Genomic DNA, 22498 nt, shown 5'->3' on the forward strand with positions numbered 1-22498 from the left:
TTGAAAAACATGGGGTGCGACTTGTCATGCGACTTTGATGTCCAAAGTCGCATGAAAAGTTGTACAAGTGTGATATCAGTCCCTGATATCTCCATAAAGAGAATCTGTCACCTACATATACATAGGATGCCTGTGTCCCACTGTGATAGCAAAGAAATGAAGTTAAATGAAAAAATAAAAAAATTGTTAAAAAAATTTAAATTATATTAAAAATGATAAAAAAAATATAAATACATTTTAAATAACGCAACTCCAAAATATTGCATGAACTACTTTAAAGTGTCTGCGACTTTACGTCCCATTGTGATAGCAAAACAATAAAGTTAAATAAAAAAAAACAAATAAAATAAAAAAATGGTAACATTTTTTAAATTATATTAAAAATGATAAAAAAAATGATAAATAAATTGTAAATAATGCAACTTTAAAATATTGCACAAACTATTCTGAAGTGGCTGTGACTTTAAGTCACACAGCTATGAACGGTACTCATTGAAAAACATGGGGTGCGACTTGTAATGCGACTTTGATGTCAACAAGTATGATGTCAGTTCCTGATATCTCCATAAAGAGAACCTGTCACCTTCACATACATAGGACACTTGTTTGTCCCATTGTGATAGCAAGGCGATAAAGTTAAATGAAAAAAAAATAAAATAGAAAAGTGGTAAAAAAATGTGAATTATAAAAAAAATTATTAAAAAAATTATAAATACATTTTAAATAACGCAACTCCAAAATGGTGCATGAACTACTCTGAGGTGGCTGCAACTTTAAGTCCCATTGTGATATCAAAACAAAAAGTTAAATAAAAAAATAAAAAAGTGGTAAAATTATTTTAATTATAATAAAAATGATTTAAAAAAATTGTAAATAATTCAACTTTAAAATAGTGCACAAACTTTTCTGAAATGGCTGAGACTTTAAGTCACACATTTGAATGGTACTCATTGTAAAACATGGGGTGCGATTTTTCATGCGACTTTGATGTCCAGAGTCGCATGAGAAGTTGCACAAGTGTGATATCAGTCTCTGATATCTCCATAAAGAGAAGCTGTCACCTACACATACATAGGACGCCTGTTAGTCCCATTGTGATAGCAAAGTAATAAAGGTAAATTAAAAAATAAAATAAAAAAGTAAAAAAAAATGGGAATTATAGTAAAAATTATTTAAAAAATTATAAATACATTTTAAATAACGCAACTCCAAAATAGTGCATAAACTATGTTGAAGTATCTGCGACTTTATGTCCCATTGTGATAGCAAAGCAATTAAGTTAAATAAAAAAATAAAATACAAAAAGTGCCAAAAATGTTACTATTATAATAAAAATGTATTTAAAAAAAAAATAAAAAATGTATTTTAAATAACGCAACCTAAAAGTATTGCATGAACTACTCTGAAGTGGCCACAACTTTAAGTCACATAGATATGAACGGTACTCATTGGAAAATATGGGGTGCGATTTTTCATGCGACTTTGATGTCCAGAGTCGCATGACAAGTTGCACAAGTGTGATATAAGTTTCTGATATCTCCATAAAGAGAACCTGTCACCTATACATACATAGGACACCTGTCTGTCCCACTGTGATAGCAAAGCAATAAAGTTCAACCAAAAAATTAAATTAAGAAAAGTGTTAAAAAAATTTAAATTATATTAAAATGATAAAAAAAAGTATAAATACATTTTAAATAACGCAACCCCAAAATATTGCATATACTACTTTGAAGTGTCTGCGACTTTACGTCCCATTGTGATAGCAAAGCAATTAAGTTAAATAAAAAAAGTGTTAAAAATGTTAAATTATAATAAAAATTTATTTAAAAAAAATTAAAAAATGTATTTTAAATAACGCAACCTAAAAGTATTGCATGAACTACTCTGAAGTGGCCACAACTTTAAGTTGCATAGAGATGAACATTACTCAATAGAAAACATGAGGGGGGACATTTCATGCGACTTTGATGTCTAAAATTGCATGCAAAGTCGCAGAAGTGTGAATGGAGCCTTAGGGACATAATTCACAGCTACCTCTAAACTGATGAGATGTAAAAACGTTTAAAACGTCGCCTATTGACAATTTTAGTCTCTGTCATGCGATGTGCATTACAACTTTACAGTGCGATTTCGATGCATCTTTTAATGCTACTTTGATCTGACCCGGAAAGGTCGCATCAAACGTTGGACCAAAGTGGCGCAGTAACCTAAAATATCAGTAGTATTAGTAGGAAACGGCTCTCATAGACATACATTGACTTTCACACTTCCTGCGACTTGAGGGGTCTCACAAGTCGGATCCCAAGTCGCAGAAGCCTAAAAAGAGCCTTAGGGACCGTAGTTTGTCACCATTTCACAGGCGTGTTCAATTTTTAAGACTTGGCATGTTGGGTATCCATTTACTCGGCACAACCTCATCTTTTATATTTTGCCCAAAAAAAATATATAGTGATTGTGTGCGCTAAAATTCCAGAAATGTGATACATTTTTTGCAAATATCGTGTGATGTAAAAAAAAAAAATTGTGACAGTCTCCATTTTATTCTCCAGGGCCTCTGATATTTGGGGGTTTTAGGTCATTTTGTAGTGAACAATGCAGATTTTTAAAGAAATTAAAAAATTCAAGGGAGTGAAATAAAGTTCTTTTTTTGTATTATTATTATTATTATTTTTATTATTATTATTATATTATATTAAATTATATTATATTATTATTATATTATATTATATTATTTTTCTTATCATTATTATTATTATTATATTATATTATTATTATATTATTATTATTATATTATGTTCTATTATATTATTATTATATTATATTCTATTATATTTTTATTATTAATATTATTATTATATTATATTATTATTATTATATTATATTATTATATTATTATTATTATTATTATTATTATTATTATTATTATTATTATTATATTATTATTATTATTATTATATTATTATTATTGTTATAATTTATATTATAATATTATTATTATTATATTACTATTATTATTTATATTATAATATTATTTTTATGATATTATTATTATTTTTTGTACAATTTTTGTAATGAAGACATTATTTTTTGGGCGTTTTCTCAGCTTGTTTTCTGAACGTTTAAGAAAAATGAAATAACAGGAAATACGGTCACGGTGTGATGTGGGCGGAGAAGCCGTCTAGGACCCGTTCATCGAGCCACGCCCCTCTACACCACAGAGATGAGGAAATCTCCTGATAGAAGGAAATGATACAATGTTATAAGAGAAGGGGGGGGGGGCACTGCTACACCCTGCACCCCCGGCTTTATTTTTATTTTATTTTATTTTCCTCCCCAGCCTGCCTGTTCCCGCCCCTTTCATTCATTGGACTTCAGTTTTTCCAATCATGGAGGCTCAGCATAACATGTGGGCGTTACCTATGCAAACATAGCCTTGCCTAGAAACGCCCACTCTCCAGACTGACACCCACCCATCAAGGCATTTTTATATTTGCATAACTCCTCCCACTATTTTGTATCTGGCCCCGCCCCGTTCATTCATTGGATTTCAGTTTTTTTTTTAATTATGGAAGCTCAGCATCACATGTGGGCGTTGCCTATGCAAATGCATCCTGCCTAGAAACACCCACTTCTCCAGACTGATATCCGCCCATCAAAGCATTGTGATATTTGCTTAACTCCTCCCAAGAGCCCATGCCTCCAATCATGGATGATCAGCATGATATGTGGGTGTTACCTATGCAAATACAGCCTGCCTAGGAACGCCCACTCCTCCAAACTGACTTAGCATCACATGTGGGCGTTACCTATGCAAACGCAGCCTGCCTAGAAACGCCCTCCCCTTCAGACGCATCCACCCAGCAAGGCATTTTGATATTTGCATAACTCCTCCCAAGAGCCCATGCTTCCAATCATGGGAGCTCAGCATCATATGTGGGCGTTACTACAGCCTGCCTAGGAATGCCCACTTCTCCAGGACAGACACCCACCCACAATGCCAGGACATGGAGTGGGCAGGAGGGACATCTGCCCCGGGCACAGAGAAGCAAGGGGGAAGAGAATAGATGCAGGGTGGTACACCCATTTTATGGCATGCATTAACAGTGGGGGAGGGTGCACAATTCTGCATCCTTGTCCTGGGTGCTGGATGAACCTGCCCCAGTACTGCCCACCCATCAGGGCATTTTATTATTTGCATAACTCCTCCCACTGCTTGTATCAGGACTGAGGGCTCTTTACAGGAGTGCTGTTATAAAGCCCGCCTCATTTCCTGGCTGGAGGACGTCCAGCATCCTGCAGTACTTTCCTCCCCAGCCTGACTGTCTCTGGCCCCGCCCCTTCCATTCTTTGGATTTCAGTTTTTTTTTCTGTAAACATGGAGGCTTAACATCACATGTGGGTGTTGCCTATGCAAATACAGCCTGCCTAGAAATGCCCGCCCCTCCACGCTGACATCCGCCTATCAAGGCATTTTGATATTTGCAAAACTCCTCCCAAAAGCCCGTGCTTTCAATCATGGGGGCTCAGCATCACATGTGGGCGTTACCTATGCAAATACAGCCTGCCTAGGAACGCCCACTCCTCAAGACTGACACCCACCCACAATGCCAGGACAAGGGGTGGGCAGGAGGGCCATCTGCCCAGGGCGCAGAGAAGCAAGGGGGAAGAGAATAGATGCAGGGTGGTACGCCCATTCTATGGCATGCATTAACAGTGGGGGAGGGGGCACAATTCTACATCCTTGTCATGGGGGCTGGATGAACCTGTCCCAGTACTGCCCACCCATCAGGGCATTTTATTATTTGCATAACTCCTCCCACTGCTTGCATCAGGGCTAAGGGCTCTGGAGAGGAGTGCTAAGGCAGGGTTCTGGGATTTTTTTTCAGGAAGCTCTGTACAGCCCCCTGCCAGCCCCTCCCACCAGCCATGAAGCACAGAGATCCAGGTGTAAAGTAACCTGCTTATACTTGTAGTGCGGCTCTAAGCAAAGATATATATTGTCCCACAAGTGCTTAGAAATGGGGTGCTGGTGTTAAAAAATCACCATCCAGTAGTGCTGGGACAATTGGGTGGGCAGGAGGGGGCAGCTGCCCCGGATGTAGATAAGCAATAGGGGCAAAGAACAGACGCAGGGTGGTACACCCATTTTAAGGCATGTTTTAAAAGTGGGGGGGGTGCAATTCTGGATCCTTGCCCCGGGCGCTGGTGGTGACCCTGTCCCACTACTACCACCTCACCTGGTAGTGTGTAGCATGCTGAGAAAAATGGCCGCTCTCCCAGTCTAGTCTGCTGTTGTTACCATGTGCGAGACGGCCTCAGCCTTACACCACTCCCCAAGCCACGCCCTCTGACATGTTTCACCCCACCCACCAGGGGCTTAGTCATGGAGGTAAAGGGCGGACGCAGGATCATGCTTCCAGGGCTGCTGTTAGAAATCATGGGGCCCCGTATAGCCTACCTGGCAGGGCCCCCCCCCCCCTGAATTTATTAAGACAATATTTTCACTAAATATATACTAAAATCATTATTAGCGGACACAAAAATAACTGAGATCCCGTGTGAATTAAATTATTTTTTTACACTTTTTTATGTAAACAATTTTAACAATTCTTTTATTTTACAATATTTTTTGAAATTATTTATTAATGTTTAAATATTATTTATATCAAGACAATATTTTTTACTAAAAATACACTAAAATCATTATTAGCGGACACAAACATAACAGAGAAGTATCTCTTTTATAATAGAATTTTATATATTTAAAAAACAAAATGTATAATTTTTTTTTTTTTTAACCACGGAAGGATTTGCCCCCCTTAATGACCAGGCCATGTTTTGCGATTCGGCACTGCGTAAGTTTAATGGACAATTGCGCAGTCATGCAACACTGTACCCAAATAAAATTTATGTCCATTTTTCCCCACAAATAGAGATTTCTTTTGGCGGTATTTGATCACCTGTGCGATTTTTATTTTTTGCGTTATAAAAAAGCGACAATTCTGAAAAAAAAAAAAAAACATTTTTCACTTTCTGCTATATAAAATTCCCAATAAAAAATAAAAAAATGTAAAAATTAAATTATTTCAACATTTTAGGCCAATTTGTATTCTGCTAAATATTTTTGTTAAAAAAAAAAAAAACGCAATAAGCGTATTTTGATTGGTTTGCGCAAAAGTGATCGCGTCTACAAACTAAGGGAAAGATTTACGTCAATTCTATTTATTTATTTTACTAGTAATGGCGGCGATCTGCGATTTTTAGGGGGACTGCGACATTGCGGCGGACAGATGGGACCCCTAACTGACATTTTTGACACTTTTTGGGGGACCAGTGACAGTACTACAGTAATCAGTGCTAAAAATATGCACTGTTCCTGTACTAATGACACTGGCAGGGAAGGGGTTAACCTAGGGGTGATCAAAGGGTTAAGTGTGAGCCTAGGGGGTGTTTTCTAACTGTATGGGGGAGGGACTTGTGAAATGATCATAGAGATATGTGATCCTATATAGAAGGATCACAGGCGCTCTGTGATCATTCCAGAGAGAAGAACAGTCGGCTGTGTTTACAACATCCGATCGTTCTTCTCTCTCAGCGGGGAGCGATCGCGGGCACCGGCCCCGTGGATCGGCTTCCCCGCTGCCTAGTACCGACCGACCGTCATAGGGCTATGTCGTTTTGTGCAGTAAAACTGCGGCGGGCGCAGGGCCAGCTTTTCGGGTGTGCGAGCTGTGCGGCCGCACAGGGCGCCATAGGCCTCAGTGGCGCCGTGCGGCCATCACAGCTTGCAGCAGTCAGTTACTCACAGCCAGGACGAGTCACAGCAGGACTGTCTGAAGATGGGGCTGGCTGAAGATCAACGCACCTGAAACAAAAATGGCCGCGGCCAGCCCGATAGGTACACTGCGCATGCGCTGCCGCCGCTCGGGAGAGCCCGTACACACTTGGCTATTCTCAGGCAGACGGCGCATATATACGGTGATGTGTTAGCGCCAAGCGGTGCCATTTTTAAATGCAAGGCGCCTCACCAACCATAAGTGAGACCCTTCCCCAGCCCAGGCATCTCCAGGAGAATTTCCTGTACCATGCCTGCAGCACTGCATTCTCTGTACCATGCCAGCAGCACCTACAACATGCCCACAGCCCTGCATCTCCTACACCATGCCCACAGCCCCTGCATCATGTCCACAGCCTCTGCATCTCCTGCACCATGCCCGCAGCCCCTGCATCTCTTGCCCCATGCCCACAGCCCTGCATCATGCCTGCAGCCTCTGCATCTCCTGCACCATGCCCACAGCCCCTGCATTATTGCCGCAGCCTCTGCATCTCCTGTACCATGCCTGCAGCCCCTGCATTATGCCCGCAGCCTCTGCATCTCCTGTACCATGCCTGCAGCCCCTGCATTATGCCCGCAGCCTCTGCATCTCCTGTACCATGCCCACAGCCCCTGCATCTCCTGCACCATGCCCACAGCCCCTGCATTATGCCCGCAGCCTCTACATCTCCTGTACCATGCCCACAGCCCCTGCATCTCCTGCACCATGCCCGCAGCCCCTGCATCTCCTGCACCATGCCCGCAGCCCCTGCATCTCCTGCACCATGCCCACAGCTCCTGCATTATGCCCGCAGCCTCTGCATCTCCTGTACCATGCCTGCAGCCCCTGCATCACCTGCACCATGCCCACAGCCCCTGCATTATGGCCACAGCCCCTGCATCTCCTGTACCATGCCCACAGCCCCTGCATCTCCTGCACCATGCCCGCAGCCTCTGCATCTCCTGTACCATGCCCACAGCCCCTGCATCTCCTGCACCATGCCCGCAGCCCCTGCATCTCCTGCACCATACCCACAGCCCCTGCATTATGCCCGCAGCCTCTGCATCTCCTGTACCATGCCCGCAGCCCCTGCTTTTCCTGCACCATGCCCACAGCACCTGCATTATGCCCGCAGCCTCTGCATCTCCTGCACCATGCCCGCAGCCCCTGCATCTCCTGCACCATGCCTGCAGCCCCTGCATTATGCCCGCAGCCTCTGCATCTCCTGTACCATGCCCACAGCCCCTGCATCTCCTGCACCATGCCCGCAGCCCCTGCATCTCCTGCACCATGCCCACAGCCCCTGCATTATGCCCGCAGCCTCTGCATCTCCTGCACCATGCCCGCAGCCCCTGCATCGCCTGCACCATGCCCGCAGCCCCTGCATCTCCTGCACCATGCCCACAGCCCCTGCATTATGCCCGCAGCCTCTGCATCTCCTGCACCATGCCCGCAGCCCCTGCATCTCCTGCACCATGCCTGCAGCCCCTGCATCTCCTGCACCATGCCCACAGCCCCTGCATTATGCCCGCAGCCTCTGCATCTCCTGCACCATTCCCGCAGCCCCTGCATCTCCTGCACCATGCCCACAGCCCCTGCATCTCCTGCACCATGCCCACAGCCCCTGCATTATGCCCGCAGCCTCTGCATCTCCTGCACCATGCCCGCAGCCCCTGCATCTCCTGCACCATGTCCGCAGCCCCTGCATCTCCTGCACCATGCCTGCAGCCCCTGCATCTCCTGCACCATGCCCACAGCCCCTGCATTATGCCCGCAGCCTCTGCATCTCCTGCACCATTCCCGCAGCCCCTGCATCTCCTGCACCATGCCCACAGCCCCTGCATCTCCTGCACCATGCCCACAGCCCCTGCATTATGCCCGCAGCCTCTGCATCTCCTGCACCATGCCCGCAGCCCCTGCATCTCCTGCACCATGCCTGCAGCCCCTGCATTATGCCCGCAGCCCCTGCATCTCCTGTACCATGCCCACAGCCCCTGCATCTCTCTTATTTGTTACAAATATTTTCTTCCTCTTTGTGTATGTTTAGGTGACCAGGGGACGAGGGGTGAGGATGGGGGGGCACCACAAGATTAGCTCGCACAGGGCGCCTGAACACCTAAGGCCAGCCCTGGGTGGGAGGTCGGCAAGTGGTTAATGTTAAACATTTTTACAATTATTTTATTTTACAATTTTTTTTAAATGATTTATTACAAAGTTTAATTATTATTTTTTTTTACGATTTGTTATTTTTTTACAGGACAAGGAAGCCTGCAGCGCTGCGGGGGCGGCACAGTGAAAAGGGGGGCACACAGAGGGGGGGATCAGAAGCAGGCAGAACAGGGAGGGGGATCGGCCTCTGAAAAGCAATTACAGGAACGATGCCCTGTGTCTGTGTCTCTCCCTGCAGCAGCTGAAAGCTGGCAGGAGGCGGAGAAACTGTCTTTCGGCTGCTGCAGAGAGCTGCACGGGGCTTCCCTCTGTAATTGCCCCTCCGCCCAACCGCACCGACTCCCCGTGCTGTTGGGGCCCCCCTGTGGGCCCGGGCCCCCTACTGGAGGACTGGCGGTCCAGTGCACAAAGCAAAATTTTAACAATTCTTTTATTTTACTAATTTTTTTAAATTATTTATTAATGTTCAAATATTATTATTATTTTTTTAATTTGTTATTTTTTTACAGGACAGGGAAGCCTGCAGCACTGCGGGAGGGGGGCGGCACAGTGAAAGGAGGGCATACGGGAAGGGGGGGGGGGGGGTCAGCAGCAGGTAGAACAGGAAGGGGCATCGGTGTGGGAGTAGCAATTACAGGAAAGATGCCCTGTGTCTGTTTCTCTCCCTGCAGCACTGTGGTGGTGGGGGGGGGGGGGGCACATTGAAAGGGGGGCACACAGGAAGGGGGGGGGGTCAGCAGCAGGTAGAACAGGAAGGGGGATCGGTGTCAGAGAAGCAATTACAGGAAAGATGCCCTGTGTCTGTTTCTCTCCCTGCAGCACTGTGGCGGGGGGGGGCGCACAGTGAAAGGGGGGCATACGGGAAGGGGGGGGATCAGAAGCAGGTAGAACAGGGAGGGGGATCGGTGTCGTAGAAGCAATTACAGGAATGATGCTCTGCGTCTGTGTCTCTCCCTGCAGCAGCTGAAAGCTGGCAGGAGGCTGAGAAACTGGCTTTCAGCTGCTGCAGAGAGCCGCACAGGTCTTCCCTCTGTATTTCCCCCTCTGCCTGATTCCCTGTACTGTTGGGGCCCCCCTGTGTGCCCGGGCCCCCTACTGTTGGTCCCCCCCCCCTATCAGCGGCCCTGCATGCTTCATCACCAGGTCTCTACCAGGGGAGGACTGGGCCAGGGGGGCAATTGCCCCCCTGGGCCACTCTGATGCCCCATAAAAAGGCTGCACCGCTCCTGCCACAGACATGCTTAGAGAATTCCTGGTGAAGAGAAGTAAAAAGTCCCCGCTTCTGACTTACTGAGTGTGGGATGAAGACAAGGACCGAGCGCAGCCCCCACCCAGCATGGATGGTGTAAACTGGGTCTGAGCAGAGGCCGGATCCATGCCCCACTGGAGACTCTCCTCCCCCGGCCAGCCATGACCAAGCTGTCCCAGCTCCCCCCAACCGCCCCCTGCTGGCCAGGTTGGGAGGCTGGTTAATTGGGAGTACTTGGAGCGGAGCTTCAGCCTGGAATGGGGGTCAGGAGGAGGCTGGGAAGAGGGAGAGTGGGAGGAGGAGAGGGGGTCGAGATGCTGCACCATGGGCCTCTGGTTTGTATTTGCCCCCCTGGGCTGAAAGTTGCCAGTCAGCCCCTGGTCTCTACGCTTCTCTATGCAATGCAGGCAGATCAAAGCTGGTGGGAGGGGCTTCTTGAAAACATCACAGCACCCTGATGGCTCCTCCCACCAGCCCCCATCTGCTTGCACTGCATAGAGAAGCGTAGAGATGACATCGCTGGCTGTAATTGCCTTTTCCTCTTCCTCTCTGTCGGAGGGTGTGCAGAAATCTGGTAACATACAACTGTTGGGGGTGGTTGAGGACCGAGGTTAAGAAACGCGGAACTAGAAGGAGGTTTAAAAATCTACGTGTGAAGGTCAGACTTGTAAATATGGAACAGCAAAGGCAACAATGTGAAAATCACATAAAAAAAAATGAATGAAACGTGTCGTGTGCAGGGAGCAGATCCTCAGCTGTGGGGGGTCCTCTGTGGTCTTCCTTATCTGTGCAGCAGATGTGCGGACTGCGCTGTCGCCTCTTCTCGTCAGCTTCCCTCCAGGTTCCCCCGTGTGACTCTCCCCGCCTAAAACCGCACCAGGAAGTCACAGCGGCTGCTGTCATCCTCTCGCTTTGGTTCCTGTCACTGAGAAGTCACACAGCCGCCCCGTACACCCCTCTGATTCTGGATCCACACAACCCGGGGCCGGCATGGCGGAGCAGGAGAGCCTGGAGTTCGGCAAGGCGGACTTTGTGCTGCTGGACAATGTCACCATGGAGGAGTTCATGGACAACCTGAAGCTCAGGTAATTCAGAGAGGCTTTTCCTGGTAACTGCCATGGTCTGGGTGGTCTGAAGGTGGGCACTCCCAGTGCTGAGGGGTGCCGCCTGGAAATAGAAACCATTAAACTCAGGCGGATGGTGGACTGGGTTCAGGTAAGATGATGTCGTTTCCTTGCGGGGCTTTCCATCAGCGGCATAGCGTAGGTTGCCAGCACCCGGGGCAAGGCAAGTATTGAGCCCCTCCCAACACGTGGACTGTTAGCAATCCCTGAACCCTTTCCACCAAAATATACCCTATATTACCAAAAGTATTGGGACGCCTGCCTTTACACGCACATTAACTTTAATGGCATCCCAGTCTTAGTCCGTAGGGTTCAATATTGAGTTGGCCCACCCTTTGCCGCTATAACAGCTTCAACTCTTCTGGGAAGGCTGTCCACAAGGTTTAGGAGTGTCTATGGGAATGTTTGACCATTCTTCTGGTAGCGCATTTGTGAGGTCAGGCACTGATGTTGGACGAGAAGGCCTGGCTCGCAGTCTGTGCTCGAATTCATCCCAGAGGTGATCAATGGTTATAGTCAATGTTACTTTGTATCTCTCTATCTCCCGACTGATCAATTTTTATAAACAATGTCACTTTGTATCTCTCTATCTCCTGTCTGATCAATGTTTATAAACAATGTTACTTTGTATCTCTCAATCTCCCGTCTGAACAATGTTTATAATCAATGTTACTTTGTATCTCTATCTCCCCTCTGATCAATGTTTATAAACAATGTTACTTTGTATCTCTCGTCTGATCAATGTTTATAAACAATGTTACTTTGTATCGCTCTATCTCCAGTCTGATCAATGTTTATAAACAATGTTACTTTGTATCGCTCTATCTCCAGTCTGATCAATGTTTATAAACAATGTTACTTTGTATCTCTCTATCTCCTATCTGATCAATGTTTATAAACAATGTTACTTTGTATCTCTCTATCTCCTGTCTGAGCAATGTTTATAAACATTGTTACTTTGTATCTCTCTATCTCCCGTCTGATCAATGTTTATAAACAATGTTACTTTGTATCTCTCTATCTCCTGTCTGAGCAATGTTTATAAACAATGTTACTTTGTATCTCTCTATCTCCTGTCTGAGCAATGTTTATAAACATTGTTACTTTGTATCTCTCTATCTCCTGTCTGAGCAATGTTTATAAACACTGTATCAGGAATTCTATTTTTTCTGGTACAATCATTTTTGTTGAATATTAGAGGAAAATAACATCAGTCACCCCAGACTGGAGCTAAAACATCTGATAGAAACAATCGTCATTCAGGGTAAAGAAGATGAGACATTTGTGTCACAGCCATTCAGGATCTATGGAAAAGCAGTGCTGGGGGCCCTTTAGGGCTCTTTATAGTCGCAGATATGCGGCTTAAAGTGATATTAAATGTTTTTTTTGTTTTTAATAACAATCTTGTTATACTTACCTGCTCTATGGAACGGTTTTGCAGCTCCGACCCTCCTCTTTTCGGGTCCCCCGCCCGCTCCCCTGGCCCCAGCTCTCTCCTCATTGGCTGTGATTGACAGTAGCAGGAGCCAATGGCTGCTGCTGCTGTCTTAGCCAATGAGGAGGGAGAGACCAAGGAGAGCTGAGGCTCTCATGCCCATCGCTGGATGGTGATGGGGCTCAGGTAAGGTTTGGGGGGTGGGGGCTGCACACAGAAGATTTTTTATCTTTATCCATAGAATGAGCCTTTACATCCACTTTGTTCCACTGGGTAGAAGAGTAGGTGCGAGGGAGGAGAAATCAGGGAGGGATATGGGAGAAACTGGGAGAGGAAAAGAAGGAGAAAACCGGGTGAAACCTGGGACAGTTCGGTGGTTTGGTGAACTATGGTACAGTGGGGGAAAATAATTATTGATCCCCTGCAGATTGTGTAAGTTTGCCCAATTACAAAGAAATGGCGGGTGTATAATTTTTATCATAGGTGTATTTTATATGATAGAGACAGAATATCAACCAAAAATCCAGAAAAAAACACATGATACAAATGTTATAAATTGAGTTGCAGTTCAGTGAGTAAAATAAGTATTTGTTCCCGAAGCAAAACATGACTTAGTAGTTGGTGGAGAAACCCTTGTTGGAAGCACAGAGGTCAGACGTTTCTTGTAGTTGGCCCCCAGGTTTGCACACATCTCAGGAGGGATTTTGGTCCACTCTTCTTTACAAATCTTCTCTAAATCCTTCAGGTTTCTTGGCTGTCGCATGGCAACTCGAAGTTTCAGCTCCCTCCATAAATTTTTTTTATAGGATTAATGTCTGGAGACTGGGTAGACCACTCCATGACCTTAATGTGCTTCTTCCTGAGCCACTCCTTTATTGCATTGTCATGCTGGAAGACCCATCCATGACCCATCTTCAGTGTTCTGGCTGAGGGAAGAAGGTTCTCATCCAAGATTTTACAATACATGGCTCCACCCATTGGGCCCTCAATACAGCAAAGTTGGCCCCAAAGCATCATGTTTCCACCTCCATGCTTGACGGTAGTGATGGTGGAATGATGATTAGGGTCATAGTTAACATTTTTCTTCCTCCAAACATTAAGCCAAGGTAATGGCATAGAGCTCAATTTTGGTCTCTGAAGTTTGCCAAACATTTAAATGATTCAGAGAAGATTTGGGAGAAAGTGCTGTGGTCAGATGAGACCAAAATGAGCTCTTTGGCATTAACTTGACTCGTCGTGTTTGGAGGAAGAAAAAAACGCCAACTATGACCCTAAGAACACCATCATCCCTACAGTCACCATCCCTACAGTCACCATCCCTACAGTCACCATCCCTACAGTCACCTTCCCTACAGACACCATCTCTACAGTCACCACCCCTACAGTCATCATCCCTGCAGTCACCATCCCTACAGTCATCATCCCTGCAGTCATCATCCCTACAGTCACCTTCCCTACAGTCACCATCCCTACAGTCACCATCCCTACAGTCATCATCCCTACAGTCACCATCCCTGCAGTCACCATCCCTACAGTCAGCATCCCTACAGTCACCGTCCCTACAGTCACCATCCCTGCAGTCACCATCCCTACAGTCATCATCCCTACAGTCATCATCCCTGCAGTCACCATCCCTACAGTCAGCATCCCTACAGTCACCGTCCCTACAGTCACCATCCCTGCAGTCACCATCCCTACAGTCATCATCCCTACAGTCATCATCCCTACAGTCACCATCCCTGCAGTCACCATCCCTACAGTCAGCATCCCTACAGTCACCGTCCCTACAGTCACCATCCCTGCAGTCACCATCCCTACAGTCATCATCCCTGCAGTCACCATCCCTACAGTCATCATCCCTGCAGTCATCATCCCTACAGTCACCTTCCCTACAGTCACCATCCCTACAGTCACCATCCCTACAGTCATCATCCCTACAGTCACCATCCCTACAGTCACCATCCCTACAGTCACCATCCCTACAGTCAGCATCCCTACAGTCACCGTCCCTACAGTCACCATCCCTGCAGTCACCATCCCTACAGTCAGCATCCCTACAGTCACCGTCCCTACAGTCACCATCCCTGCAGTCACCATCCCTACAGTCATCATCCCTACAGTCATCATCCCTGCAGTCACCATCCCTACAGTCAGCATCCCTACAGTCATCTTCCCTACAGTCACCGTCCCTACAGTCACCATCCCTACAGTCATCATCCCTGCAGTCACCATCCCTGAAGTCACCATCCCTACAGTCATCATCCCTGCAGTCACCGTCCCTACAGTCACCATCCCTACAGTCATCATCCCTGCAGTCACCGTCCCTACAGTCACCATCCCTACAGTCATCATCCCTGCAGTCACCATCCCTGAAGTCACCATCCCTACAGTCATCATCCCTGCAGTCACCGTCCCTACAGTCACCATCCCTACAGTCATCATCCCTGCAGTCACCATCCCTGAAGTCACCATCCCTACAGTCATCATCCCTGCAGTCACCGTCCCTACAGTCACCATCCCTACAGTCATCATCCCTGCAGTCACCATCCCTGAAGTCACCATCCCTACAGTCATCATCCCTGCAGTCACCGTCCCTACAGTCACCATCCCTACAGTCATCATCCCTGCAGTCACCATCCCTACAGTCATCATCCCTGCAGTCACCATCCCTGAAGTCACCATCCCTACAGTCATCATCCCTGCAGTCACCGTCCCTACAGTCATGCATGGAGGTGGAAACATTTGGGGCTTTGGGGCTGTTTCTCTGCTAAAGGAACAGATCAACTTTGCCACATTGAGGGACCAAAGGACGGGGCCATATATTGTAAAATCTTGGATGAGAACCTTCTTCCCTCAGCCAGAACACTGAAGATGGGTCATGGATGGGTCTTCCAGCATGACAATGACCCAAAACATATCGCCAAGGCAACAAAGGAGTGGCTCAAGAAGAAGCACATTAAGGTGATGGAGTGGCCTAGTCAGTCTCCAGACATTAATCCTATATAAAATGTATGGAGGGAGCTGAAACTTCGAGTTGCCAAGCGACAGCAAAGAAACCTTAATGATTTAGAGAAGATCTGTAAAGAAGAGTGGACCAAAATCCCTCCTGAGATGTGTGCAAACCTGGTCACCAACTACTAGAAACGTCTGACCTCTGTGCTTCCAACAAGGGTTTCTCCACCAAGTACTTGGGGATCAAATACTTATTTTACTCACTGAACTGCAACTCCATTTATAACATTTGTATCATGTGTTTTTTTTTTCTGGATTTTTGGTTGATATTCTGTCTCTATCGTATAAAATACACCTATGATAAAAATTATACACCCGTCATTTCTTTGTAAGTGGGCAAACTTTAAAAATCTGAAGGGGATCAAATTAATATTTCCCCCCCACTGTATAACATTTGGATTTGGGTACAATGTGAGTTTGGCTCCAACCAGAACCTCATCCATAGCAAGTTCCTCTCGAGTACTCATTACTTTCACTTTCCTGTCAGTGTTACAATGTTTCCAAAAGAATAGACTTTGTAAATAGTTACATCATTACCATTTGTCATTTACTGGAAAAAAAAATACTCCATGCTTACCAAAAGTGTCTATAATCATAAGTGGTGCAGCCAAGCACTAAGATGTGTTCAATCATCAATAATAGAAACCTCAAAATAAAGTGCAATAAAAAATAATAGGAAACAAAAATAATCTTTTCTTTCCTATGATTAAGTCATGGTCACGTGACGAAACGCGTCAAAAGGCGTGATATCATTGCGCCCGATTGTGTGGTTATCGGCCAACTCCTGCATCCATCCAGGGCGCTCATCCGTAAGGGGACCATCAGTTTTATATATTGTTGCTGTATGGGAATCATCTAGTACACTATATTTGTGAGAATTTCAACTTTTAAAAATAAATTATGATATCTTTGATCCAGCGCCATGATGGTCTCCCCAATCTTTCCATGCATTTGTGTTGATGGGGGTCTCGCCATCTAAAGAGATTTCTCATACCATACCAGTGGGGCTGGAGACACTTGTGGATAATGTGTTAGGATATATACTGATAGGGACTGGGTAATGTGTAAGGATCTATACTGGTATGGACTGGGTAATGTGTTTGGATCTATACTGGTATGGACTGGGTAATGTGTTAGGATCTATACTGGTATGGACTGGGTAATGTGTTAGGATCTATACTGGTATGGACTGGGTAATGTGTTAGGATCTATACTGGTATGGACTGGGTAATGTGTTAGGATCTATACTGGTATGGACTGGGTAATGTGTTAGGATCTATATTGGTATGGACTGGGTAATGTGTTTGGATCTATACTGGTATGGACTGGGTAATGTGTTAGGATCTATACTAGTGTGGACTGGGTAATGTGTTAGGATCTATACTGGTATGGACTGGGTAATGTGTTAGGATCTATACTAGTGTGGACTGGGTAATGTGTTTGGATCTATACTGGTATGGACTGGGTAATGTGTTAGGATCTATACTGGTATGGACTGGGTAATGTGTTAGAATCTATACTGGTATGGACTGGGTAATGTGTTAGGATATATACTGATAGGGACTGGGTAATGTGTTTGGATCTATACTGGTATGGACTGGGTAATGTGTTAGAATCTATACTGGTATGGACTGGGTAATGTGTTAGGATCTATACCGGTATTGACTGGGTAATGTGTAAGGATCTATACTGGAATGGACTGGGTAATGTGTTAGGATCCATACTGGTATGGACTGGGTAATGTGTTAGGATCTATACTGGAATGGACTGGGTAATGTGTTAGGATCTATATTGGTATGGACTGGGTAATGTGTTAGGATCTATACTGGTATGGACTGGGTAATGTGTTAGGATGTATACTGGTATGGACTGGGTAATGTGCTAGGATCTATACTGGTATGGACTGGGTAATGTGTTAGAATCTATATTGGTATGGACTGGGTAATGTGTTAGGATCTATACTGGTATGGACTGGGTAATGTGTTAGGATGTATACTGGTATGGACTGGGTAATGTGTTAGGATCTATACTGGTATGGACTGGGTAATGTGTTAGGATCTATACTGGTATGGACTGGGTAATGTGTTAGGATTTATACTGGTATGGACTGGGTAATGTGTTAGGATCTATACTGGTATGGACTGGGTAATGTGTTAGGATCTATACTGGTATGGACTGGGTAATGTGTTAGGATCTATACTGGTATGGACTGGGTAATGTGTTAGGATCTATACTGATATGAACTGAATAATATGTTAGGATCTATACTGGTATGGACTGGGTAATGTGTTAGGATCTATACTGGTATGGACTGGGTAATGTGTTAGGATCTATACTGGTATGGACTGGGTAATGTGTTAGGATCTATACTGATATGAACTGAATAATATGTTAGGATCTATACTGGTATGGACTGGGTAATGTGTTAGAATCTATACTGGTATGGACTGGGTAATGTGTTGGGATCTATACTGGTATGGACTGGGTAATGTGTTGGGATCTATACTGGTATGGACTGGGTAATGTGTTAGGATCTATACTGGTATGGACTGGGTAATGTGTTAGGATCTATACTGGTATGGATTGGGTAATGTGTTAGGAAGGAAAGGATGCCACATAGTTTGATGGTAATGAAAATTATCACCCTACAGAGGGCTGAATTCAAAGACACCCCAAAAATCAAAGTGAAAAAATGATGCAGCAGGCGAGTCCATTTTGGTGAAATGTCATTGCAGGACCTCAGAATGGTCCTCAGTAGTTTGTATGGCCCCCACATACTTGTATGCATGCCTGATAACGTCGGGGGATGCTCCTAATGAGATTAAAGATGGCATCCTTGCGTATTTCCTCCCAGATCTGGCCCAGGGCATCACTGAGCTCCTGAACAGACTGAGGTATAACCCGGCGGCGTCGGATGGACAGAAACATAATGTCCCAGAGGTATTCTATTGGATTTAGGTCAAGCGAGCGTGGGGGCCATTCAATGGTATCAATTCCTTCATCCTCCAGGAACTGGCTGCATACTCTCACCCCATGAGGCCGGGCATTGTTGTGCACCAGGAGGAGCCCAGGACCCACTGCACCAGCGTAGGGTCTGACAATGGGTCCAAGGATTTCATCCCAATACCTAATGGCAGTCAGGGTGCCATTGTCTAGCCTGTAGAGGTCTGTGTGTCCCTCCATGGATTTGTCTCCCCAGACCATCACTGACCCACCACCCAACCGGTCATGCTGAACGATGTTACAGGCAGCATAATGTTCTCCACGGCTTTCCCAGACCCTTTCACGTCTGTCACATGTGCTCAGGGTGACCCTGCTCTCATCTGTGAAAAGCACAGGGTGCCAGTGGTGGAGCTGCCAATTCTGGTGTTCAATGCAAATGCCAATCGAGCTCCACAGTTCTGGGCAGTGAGCACAGCGCCCACTAGAGGACATCGGGCCCTCAGGCCACCCTCATGAAGTCTGTTTCTGATTGTTTGGTCAGAGACATTCACACCAGTGGCTGCTGGAGGTCATTTTGTAGGGCTCTGGCAGCGCTCATCCTGTTCCTCCTTGCACAAAGGAGCAGATACCGGTCCTACTGATGGGTTAAGGACCTTCTTTGGCCCTGTCCAGATCTCCTAGAGTAACTGCCTGTCTCCTGGAATCTCCTCCATGCTCCTGAGACTGTGCTGGGAGACACAGCAAACCTGACAATGGCATATTGATGTGTCATCCTGGAGGAGTTGGACTGCCTGTGCAACCTCTATAGGGTCCAGGTATGGACTCATACTACCAGTAGTGACACTGACCCCCCTCTATAGGGTCCAGGTATGGCCTCATGATACCAGTAGTGACACTGACCCCCCTCTATAGGGTCCAGGTATGGCCTCATGCTACCAGTAGTGACACCGACCCCCCTCTATAGGGTCCAGGTATGGCCTCATTCTACCAGTAGTGACACTGACCACCTCTATAGGGTCCAGGTATGGCCTCATGCTACCAGTAGTGACACTGACCTCCCTCTATAGGGTCCAGGTATGGCCTCATGCTACCAGTAGTGACACTGACCCCCTCTATAGGGTCCAGGTATGGCCTCATACTACCAGTAGTGACACTGACCCCCTCTATAGGGTCCAGGTATGGCCTCATACTACCAGTAGTGACACTGACCTCCCTCTATAGGGTCCAGGTATGGCCTCATGCTACCAGTAGTGACACTGACCCCCTCTATAGGGTCCAGGTATGGCCTCATACTACCAGTAGTGACACTGACCCCCTCTATAGGGTCCAGGTATGGCCTCATGCTACCAGTAGTGACACTGACCCCCTCTATAGGGTCCAGGTATGGCCTCATTCTACCAGTAGTGACACTGACCCCCTCTATAGGGTCCAGGTATGGCCTCATACTACCAGTAGTGACACTGACCCCCTCTATAGGGTCCAGGTATGGCCTCATGCTACCAGTAGTGACACTGACCCCCTCTATAGGGTCCAGGTATGGCCTCATGCTACCAGTAGTGACACCGACCCCGGACAAATACAAAACTATTGAGAAACAGTCAGGGAAAATATTGTCAGTGGCCTCCACCTGCAAAACCATTCCTGTTTTAGGGGTTGTCTCATTGTTGCCCATCTAGTGCACCTGCTGTTACTTTTATCAACACCAAAGCAGCTGAAACTGATTAACAACCCCCTCTGCTACTTAACTGACCAGATCAATATCCCTGGAGTTTATTTGACTTAATGCTATACTCTGATTAAAAAGTGTTTCTTTAATTTTTTTTTGTTTTGTTTTTCACTTTGAGGATTCCTGCACAAAAGGACATTTATTGTAATTTTGGACTCACATTTTTTTTATTTATTCAAATATTTCACATTTGTTTTAGGATTATTTGAATCTTCAGTTTGTATCAGTATACCTGTATATGCATATTCCTTTTCAAAATATTTTTTTTTTCATGTGTGGTATATTATTATTAATTGATTTTATTTTTCTGGTGTTGGTAGTATAGATGTGGTTGTGCTGCACTTTATTTTGAGGTTTAATTTGTCATTTATTTTTTCCTAAATTATGAAGCTGTTATTATCCATGGGAGGTGACAGGCAGCATGGCGTCCTGCAGATAATCGCGTCACGCCCGCCTTTATCACACCGATTGTCCTCACAATCTTCTGATACTACATAGAGATTGGCGGTCTGTGTGTGAAATTATCTTCAATGAACTGAGATCATTTCATACATCTATTGATACTCATTTCTTGGTACTTAAAGTGACCCGGTCACCAGACAGCAACACTCTTCCCTTAACCCCTTCATGTCTAAGCCTATTTATTCCCCCCCCCCCCCCTATTTCTGCCATTTGTTAAAATCAGTATTTTTTGCTAGAAAATTACTTAGAGCCCCCAAACAATATATATATATATATATACACAGTAAACCCCCGCTCCATCGCGGTTCAGTTTTTGCGGTCCCGGTATATTGCGGTTTTTTTTTTGTAATGTTATTTTACTATATAAATCATTAAAAATGAAATATTTTTGTGTTTTCCATAGCTCTTGCTCTGTCTCTCAGTATCTTTTATGTGTTTAAATTAGTTTCTATTGTTTTAAAAGTGTGTTTAACTTGTTGCCGCCCGCGCTATAGCCAAAGTACGGCTGCAGCGCAGGCTCGAATTTCCGGGAGGCCGTCTTTAAATGGCCTCCCAGTGACAGGCTCCCCGCGCGCTCGCGCGAGCGCGCATCAGGGAAAATCTGTGTTGGCCGTGTCCCTTAGACACAGCCAATCACAGATCGTGGTAAATGGCCAATCACAGCGGCCATTTACCACGTGATTGGACCATGCAATGAGAGATGATCTCATATGTAAACATATCTCTCATCTCTCATAGCCAGCTCTCCTTCCTCACTCAGAGACTGCGTGTGAGGAAGAGGAGAGCCGATCAGCGGTAAGCGGACACAGAAAAAGGTAATCAGGGCACCGATCACCAGTGCCCTGATTACAAAAGTGGTAAATAAATGCCATAAGTGCCCACTATCAGTGCCCCCCATCAGTGCCCTCCATCAGTGCCCACAATCAGTGCCCATAGTGCTGCCAGTCAATACCTATCAGTGCCTGCTCATCTAGGCACTGATGGGCACTGACTAGCAGCACTATGGGCACTGAGTGTGGGCACTGATGGTGCTGCCCATCAGTGCTCATCAGTGCCGCCCATCAGTGCTCATCAGTTCCACCCGTCAGTGTCGAGCAGTGCCGCCTCTCAGTGCCCATCAGTGCTGCCTCTCAGTGCCCATCAGTGCCGCCCATCAGTGCCACCTCTCAGTGCCCAGCAGTGCCACCTCTCAGTGCCCAGCAGTGCCACCCGTCAGTGCCACCTCTCAGTGACCAGCAGTGCCACCTCTCAGTGCCCAGCAGTGCCACCTCTCAGTGCCCAGCAGTGCCACCTATCAGTGCTCATCAGTGCCGCCTATCAGTGCTCATCAGTGCCGCCTATCAGTGCCACCTATCAGTGCTCATCAGTGCCGCCTATCAGTACCACCTATCAGTGCTCATCAGTGCAGCATATTAGTACCTCCTCATCAGTGCCACCTCATCAGTGCCCATAAGTACTACCTCATCAGTTCCCATAAGTGCCACCTCATCAGTGCCCATCAGTGCAGCCTATCAGTGCCCATCAGTGCCGCCTCATCAGCGCACATCAGTGAAGGAGAAA

The 22498-nt window shown here is 45.8% G+C and overlaps 1 protein-coding gene and 1 long non-coding RNA gene across 3 annotated transcripts in view; both read left to right on the forward strand.

The window, feature by feature from the left end:
• Positions 1–22498, forward strand: part of LOC309556750 — a 489144-nt gene that overhangs the window by 123531 nt on the left and 343115 nt on the right. The window lies entirely within an intron of this gene.
• Positions 11173–22498, forward strand: part of LOC309556744 (unconventional myosin-Ig-like) — a 314471-nt gene continuing 303145 nt past the window's right edge. For both annotated transcript variants that reach the window (XM_082259231.1, XM_082259232.1), the window contains exon 1: positions 11173–11321. In XM_082259231.1, coding sequence (XP_082115357.1) covers positions 11227–11321 — 95 coding nt within the window. In that variant the 5' untranslated portion in view covers positions 11173–11226. The remainder of the gene's footprint in view (positions 11322–22498) is intronic.

The sequence above is a fragment of the Pelophylax lessonae genome (genome assembly GCF_965119305.1).
Source record: "Pelophylax lessonae genome assembly, chromosome: 5".
Lineage (NCBI taxonomy): Eukaryota > Metazoa > Chordata > Amphibia > Anura > Ranidae > Pelophylax > Pelophylax lessonae.